Source organism: Apium graveolens, chromosome 11 (genome assembly GCF_009905375.1).
Source record: "Apium graveolens cultivar Ventura chromosome 11, ASM990537v1, whole genome shotgun sequence".
NCBI lineage: Eukaryota > Viridiplantae > Streptophyta > Magnoliopsida > Apiales > Apiaceae > Apium > Apium graveolens.
The window spans coordinates 2026154-2034251 of record NC_133657.1 but is presented as its reverse complement, the minus strand read 5'-3'; the positions used below and the strand labels follow the sequence as shown (position 1 = coordinate 2034251).

The 8098-nt window shown below is 37.7% G+C and overlaps 1 protein-coding gene across 1 annotated transcript; it reads right to left on the bottom strand.

Annotated features, from left to right (window-relative positions):
* Window positions 1-226: 226 nt before the first annotated feature.
* LOC141698348 (uncharacterized) lies at window positions 227-7282 on the bottom strand. The gene is made up of 7 exons (XM_074503036.1): window positions 5208-7282; window positions 3219-3309; window positions 2879-3036; window positions 2696-2747; window positions 2526-2608; window positions 1818-1911; window positions 227-1177 (listed from the first exon to the last, which is right to left on the bottom strand). Exons 1-7 carry the CDS (start codon window positions 6834-6836, stop codon window positions 582-584), a joined length of 2703 nt encoding a protein of 900 aa, XP_074359137.1. The 5' UTR covers window positions 6837-7282; the 3' UTR covers window positions 227-581.
* Between the last annotated feature and the right edge of the window lie 816 nt (window positions 7283-8098).

Here is an 8098-nt window from a genome sequence, read left to right as displayed (position 1 = left end):
GATTGTAATCAAACCAACAACTGACCCAACTCTTTCAAAAAAGTGCCCTCTTCAACAATACTACATTGGACATTCAGCATCCACCGACAGTTTACATTCAAATTTACACAAGAGAAAAAATGCCTAGTGACGTTAAATTACTTCCTTCGACCATGTTCAACAATACTGCGATCATGTTAGAAGTATTAACATCAAAAAGAAATAGTATTGCTCCACCATGGAAAACATACTTGATCAGGTAGTGCGGACTGATAAAATTTAGAATTTATGTATAAACAACAATTGCATCTTTATATAAAGGAGAAAAAAGAATTATATTTGCCCGGTGCGTGCATTTACACGGATGGAAGGAAAGCTATAGTGTATATATATGTAAATCCTAAGAAATCTACTCCTTTTTTTTTCTTAGTGCCTAGTCAGACTACCTATCATCAATTCGACCGGCAAGAAACACAACTCAAGGAAGAAATGGAACTCACCAATAATAATAAATCTTGCAAAACATTGCTGTACAAATTTGCCAACTTGGATTACTTGGGATGACCTGTGATAGCTGTTGCCGCCCCAACATATTCGAGACCCTAAATACACACAGGCATTCCGAAATTCTGAAAAGTTCGGATTTCACCACGAAGACCAGCAGTTACAATCACCATGCCCCAGGCTGATCGTCTCTGATTTACACCATTCGAGAAGTCCACACTCACGTGTGGGCTACGTTTCTTAGCAGCTAACAGAAGTTTTTCCTCTGGCCATGTCGCTGATATTCTATCAAAGAAATAACTATTTGTCGCGCTAGAGATGGTTCCGTGGAATGGGCTACTTGTACACCCAGTTGCCAGAGTCGAGCTCGCTATAACGTTAGCCTCTTCTACTGGTGTAGGAGGATAAATTTCTGTAGAGACCTCTTCAAGATGTTCGCCAAGTCCGTTCAATTCTCCAGAACTATCTTGAAGTCCCCATGTGTCCCCCATACCTGGCCAAGGAATGGCTGCAGATACATCTTGGCAGTGAAAATGTTCATACGAGCGTGTAACTGTAACACCTTTGCTTCTGCTAGGTCGTGAATCAGCTTCATGTTTCCATATATAGACATTAGAATCCTCACTCGCACTCACCACATACTTTCCATTAGCAGTGAGGGAGGCTGATATTTGGCTGTTTGTGTTGCGGAACCCTGTAACCAAGATCATAGATGATTTACCCACCAAAAAAGTTTAAAAAACAAAAATCCCAGAATTTTGTTAGCTAATGAACAAAATAAAGATTCTGATTTGTAACATTAACTTGTATGAATTGTTACTTCAACTAAAAAAGAAGTAAAACATATATCTATTTTTTTACCAAGTTATACTTGTCATGGGGAAAGAGTGCCTTTACCACTACGCTAAACCCCAATCACAAATGTCTATTATTAACAAATATCGGAAAAGTGTTTTTTCCTATATTTAAACACAAGTATACATCATTAATCAAAAGATGAGTTCTTGCCGTCGCGGGTTGCACGAAAAATTACATGATATACAAAATTTAAGCAGGTCACTTGCATTTTCCTGACTACAAAAAATGATATTGCCTATTAGACCCAGGCCACTTAAAGGCTACAGGACACGGTTCAAGTCCGAATCAGGAAATTATTACATAAAATGATGGCCCTAAATCCATCAAAAAAATTTAATATCCATTATTTGCAATTATATATTGAGATAAAAGAACATTCTATTCATGACCAAGGAAAAAGTCCTTGTCATCTAAAATTGTTATCTTGTGAGTCTATCTCATTCAAGAAGTCACATATGATTAAATTTGTTGGTTACCTTTGAACTTATGAACTAGATCAACTCCATCCACTACTCGTATTCGTGAATCTGCGGATGTTATAAGCACTTCTGATGTACTTCCTGGTGCAAACTGAGCAATTGGATCAATCAGAAAATCTAGAGACACTTATTCAGATTTCAAAGGTTTCATATCCACAAAACCCTATATATCCATTGCCCACGAAGAACTATCTTATATAAAAAATAATAAAAAACGCAAGAGAATTTTACATAAAATTGCACTTAGATTCTAATATTCACACCAAAAATGTTTTTATATGAATAAAAATAAGTGTTGGTACAGTGGTTGAGCCCCTGTACCCCCTTGCGAGAGGTCAGGAGTTCGTCTCCTGGAGTGTGCGTGTGTTATCAATTAGCAAAAAAAAGATAATGTAACAGAAGTTACGATCAACTATAACATGATTACGTATAGGTTCATTGTTACAACATTGTATTTAATATTCTGTACTAGATTCTATATTGAATTTTTTTTTACATTTGACTTTTAAAATTAAGATTAAATTCTGTTAGATTCAATATGCTAAGTTTATTGCTGTTAAATTTTGCGTTTCTAAAATTAATAATTCAACTCTTATGAAAAATAAAGTGTTATGGTGATGTTATCCGTATTCTTTATGTTTTATGTAAGGGTGTTCTTCATGGAGTGCAACCTTATACACACACACACACACCAACAGATATTACCTGAAATCCAGTAATTTTTTTGTGACGTCCTTTTTTCTTCTTATTCTGCAGATTGATTTGAGTCTTTTGCTGCAATTTATTATCTAAACACATAAAGAATTTCATTCCTAATTAGAACGGGGCATGACATTTATTTACAGGGTGAAGATATCTATAACTTAGTCTCATACCAAATGTGGTGTATAAGCGGCAGCTTCCCTTGTATGTACCAACTAGTGCAGCCTTCATAATCAACAAAATATCTTCAGTAAAGTCGAATATAGGCATATAACAGAATGGCAGCTACTCACTACTAGGAAACTTCAAATAATGACTAATGAGATGATAGCACTACATTAAATTATAAAACCCACCTGACCATCTGGTGTATAGCAAGCAGCGGTGACCATCTCATGCAGATCATTCCAATCAACAACTTGCCGCTCAGATATGCTCCATATGCGAACCTTGGCATCTAGTGATCCGCTGATGAAGTAATTATCATCGACAGGATTAAACTGGATGCAAGTAACTGTGTTGAGGAAAATTCAAAACAATAAGGTATAAGCCAGTTAATGATGATTGATGGGTAAAAAGGTACATAATTATAAATCAAAGCAGTAAAATTCACTATCATCTAGCAGCATTATAGCAAGTTTAGCAGATTAAATTTATGTACTCTAAATATAGGCTTCTAAATACATGCAAACTTACCATAGTCACTGTGTGAGAACGTCTTTAAACAAGATTTGCTGGCCAGGTGCCAGAGCCGCACAGTCTTGTCCATTGAAGAGGAAAGCAAATGCTGAAATTAGTCAGCAATAAATTAATAAATAACATGCTGAAAACAATTGTTCCCGGTTCAAAATTTCAGGAATGGGAATATGCTGATTACAAAAAGCGCATCTCACAGTATAGAAAACTCAACAAAAGTCTAGAAACACACATATTCATTCAGCTTTATCCAGTATAAATCTTATATTATTTTAACATATCTTTTTAAAAAAATTTAGATCATGGGATCTACAAGATCCTCTGCAAGGACAATGAGATGCATAAGACACACTTAAAACCTTTTACAAAAAGGAAGACACAACCAACTGAATTACTAGCATATGGAACATAACATGATCATCTGCAACGAATCAAACCTCGCATACAGTCGGCACCCAAATAGCTAGTAGATTAGTACACAATCATCGGACAGAGAAAAGTTGTCAAAGTAATCTGAAAGTACACCTAAATTGCACCTATCTGCCTTGCTAACAGTATTATCGTTAAGTCTTCGACAGCTCATCGCCACCCAGTAGACACGTAATAAAACCACAACTGACTTAAATTTCACAGGCAAGTCGGTCAACTGACAATTGATATTAATATGAACTTTCTAAAACTAATTAGATTTATTTCAGATAAGCTCAAGTTACAGTCCTGCTAGGCTGCTATTCACACAATCCTATACATTTGTTCATTTATTGACACAAGTAATATAGAAACATTTATATAACAGTTCATATATATATAAATTCAATATATTTCCATATATATTAAATGGTAATCTTAGATTTCAATTTGATATGTTAACCTTTTGGACTTCTGTTATGTTATCTCAATCAAGTATTTTTCATTATGTAATATGTATTTTGTAGTTCATATATATTTAATATTTATTATTTATCATAAACCGGTAGCTCCTTCGAACCTACTGAGGTAACAACCTTACCAATGAATCCACTTCAAAATTTAATGCATAGAATATCAGTTATAGTTAGTTATTTCATCTCCCTCAGTTATAGGTAGCTCAAGAGGCTAAGGCTTAAACTAATGGATAGCAAGGTATTACCGAGTATTGTTAGTATCAACTAAGACTAGGTACTATTAAGATGCTGCATCAATTGAAATTTAATTAATCATGGAAGACGACAATACCAAGAAGAAAAACACTAGACTGAGTTATTGTACAGGTGTATCAAATTAGCCACTATTCACACCAAACGAGCATATTGCTTCAACTTAGTTTTTAAAATCTCAAAACAGAAGATTTGCAAAATAGACCGTTTGCAGAGAAATCAATTGAGCAAGTTCTATGGGTATCTAAAATATTTTTCCACATAATAAAAAAGAAAGAGGAAAGAAACTGTTCACTTGACACATTGCAAATATTATGGACATCCATACGTTCTTATTTACAAAGTAACTGCGGTCCAGAAGAAAAAAAACTATTTCAATTTCTCAGAGACAACATAAGCACTTCTCTAAGAAAGAACACGCAACATAACTAGAATTGCATCACTAAGCACCTCTTACTATTCGAGAAAACCGTACAGATTCCCTGGCGACCATACAAGAGATCTATGTTCCCGTTCAGAACAATCTCATTGCATAAAGTATTGTAAATTTATATACCATTAGTAATAAATAGCCGTTTAGCTCCACCTGCCATACTACAATTTTACATTATATATCTTTCTTTACAACCACAAACCTGCCAAAGAGTTCTACTTAAAAATACAAGTTCCCTAATATAAAACATAACTAAAAAAAAATAAACATTTAATTGTAGCTTTAAAACTCAAAACCTCTAATTAACATGGAGAGATGGCAGTGATCATATAATAGATTGGCACAAAATTAAGCACAAGGCCAGCCAGCAAAAACGTGCACACACATATATATATATTCCTAAAAAAATTATATAACTACCTGAGACTTAGACCATGAAAGATCGAGTACATCATCTAAATGTCCTTCAAATGAACAGAAAGGTTTTTCTGAAAGCGCAAATACTGTCTCTGGCACAAAAACATGATCAAGGCTGACCGACTTTCTGCTTATAGATGATCGTCCTCTTCGTTTCTTTTCCATTTGGGTACTGAAATTCGGTGATGCTGAATTTTGTTCCGGCGAACCATTCGTTAGAAGTAGAAGGTTCAGGTTCCCATCTTCGGTCTTATCTAACAAAAGATCACCTTTTCTTTCAGATTCCACAACCTTCCATATATGAATAACACAGTCCTCACCAGCAGTTGCAAGATATTTTCCGTTTAAACTAAACTTAATCGTCCAGATAGAGCCCGTATGAGCCAGAATTTCCTGGCTCTTGTAAAGCCCAGTGACCTCTTTATATGATTTACCATATTGTCTCACCCGAATTCTCTCTGGACCATGAAACGAAACTTCCTGGCTATCATCTGTTGCAGAGCTTGACCTCCGCCCACCTCTCTCCGAAGAAGTATCTCTATCATCACTACTCCGTCTCTCCTTTCGGCCTGTCACCGAGCTAGCAACATTCTTTATACTTCTCAACCAACTCCCTTTCTTTTTCAATTTTCCCCCACCCCCATTCACATTCATATCCGAATTACCCTTGTTATTACCATCCTCTACATTCTGACGCCTCATCAATTCCTGAACAATCGGAGAATGCCCAACACACATCTCAAATTCTTCCATGGTCAACTGCCTTCCCGTACCAACCTCCTTCACTTTTTCCCACGATCCATCCCCTCTCACCTCATTCACTACAAACTCCTTCCCCGTATCTAAATTCTTAATCGTACAAGCAGGATCACTAACAAAACCAATCACATTACTATCCCCCTCGCCCTCCCCCTCCCTTTCACCACCTCCATTCTCCCTAACCACCACCGAAATACAATTACCATTCAAACTCGCCTTCGCAGAATCGACTCGACTATGTTTCCCAAGTGGCGGCTTATTAGGAGAAACAGTACTTCCATTACCAACCGGCAATGGCACTGATCCACTAAAAGACCGATTATGATGTTTATTTACAAACTTGCCACCACCACAACCAACCAACTCATTAGGTGCCACAGCACACGAATCAATAGAAAGAATTTCGGGCAAACAACAAACAGAATCATTAGAAATATCATTACTACTACATTGTTCCGTGGCACTATCGGATTTAGATCGCAACATTTCAGCATTACTACTTGCAGCTAAATTCACATCATTATCATTATCATGATTATTTAATTGAATCTCACCGCGATCCGAAGGCACCGATCTACTAAACTTAGAATCACGGGCGAGACCTAAGTGACGGAGAAGACGAGAGCGGCGTTCGTGGACCGAACAAGGCTGGGAGATCCAAACGTCGTAGTTTTGTAAAACGCCCATAGAGAATTTAGGTAAGGACCGATTACGAGCATAATTAGGGTTGTTAGAATTAGGTGAATCAACGACGTCGTATTCTTCTTCGGAAGACGAAGAAGAGGGAGAGCAAGAGGAGTTAGTTGAGGAGAGAATGCGATCGAGAGAATCGTGAAAACAATCTTCTTCTTGTTGATTGCTGGCTTTGTTCATCGTTCGGGCATTCCCATCGAAAATGCTCCCGCGATGCTTCTCTCTCTCTCTCTAGACTAGTGGTGTGTGTTTGTTTGGATCTGTTTGGGGTGTAGGAAAGAACAGTGGTTTAAGCGAGACAGAGAGAGAGAGAGAGACTGAAAGAGAGAGATTGAAAGAGAGGGAGAGAGCGGGGGAGAAAGAGAGAGATTGAACGAGAGAGAGAGAGGGGGGAGAGAGAATTGGGGATCGGATAAGAATGGATCGTGAAACGAGGTGGGAGGGTGAGTCACAGATCGAGTGAGAGATGAATTGGTGATATGTGTGTTTTTTTTAGAGAGAGAGAGGGAGCGAAGCCCTATGGAGAGTGGTGGGAAGAGAAGAGACAGACGGGAGAGAGAACGGTGCCGTGTTGGTCTGTCGAGCTGCTCATGGAGATTACGGACACCTCCCTTATTATTATTACCATCATCCCCCACCTTCTTCCCTTTTTATTTCCCTTTTTTTATTTTCTATATACAATATAGCACTTGGTTTTGTTGAGCATTTAGGTAATGGAAATTGGAATTTTAACATTATATAACTTTTTAAATATAAATCGAATTGAAATTTTTAATATACGGAATTTGTTTATTTGTACCCCACTCGTAGGGCGCACCCTAGCGGTTCAGAGGAGTCTCCGAAGAGCCTCAAACTCGTTGGGGCGCGTCCTGACGATTTAGAAGGGGCTTTCGGGAGCCTAACTTCCCGGATAACATTTGAATACACCGTTCTGTAGTCTTACGAGTTGTCCTCGTCGAGGAATAGTCGTTAAAACTTAATGTATGATTTGGGAGCCTCGTCTCTGCATTCAACGGGTTGTCCTCGTTATGAGACTTTGAGGGTTATCTCGCATTTTGCACGTGTACGCTTGGGATCAATCCTTCAATAGTATGTTGGGTTATACTCATCGGGGGGTAAGGATGTGCTTGAGCATTTGCGGTAATTCATGGTTATACATACGATTACAATCGATAATGATAGCGGTAGCGAAGAGGATATCCACTGGGCGGGGAGTTTCCTTATGTGTAAAGTTCTGAAGTCGTAATCGAGCGTTGGGCCTTTGTGATTGGCTGCATCGCGAGGCACTACTAAAGCAAATGTATGTTCGTTTATAATAAGAAGTTGGTTCGACAACTGATATTGGGACTCCAAATGAGAAGCCAAATCCATATCGGTTTCTCCTTCTCCAGGAATTACGGTTGGCCCGATCCTTTATATAAAGAGGTACAAATGCACATTAT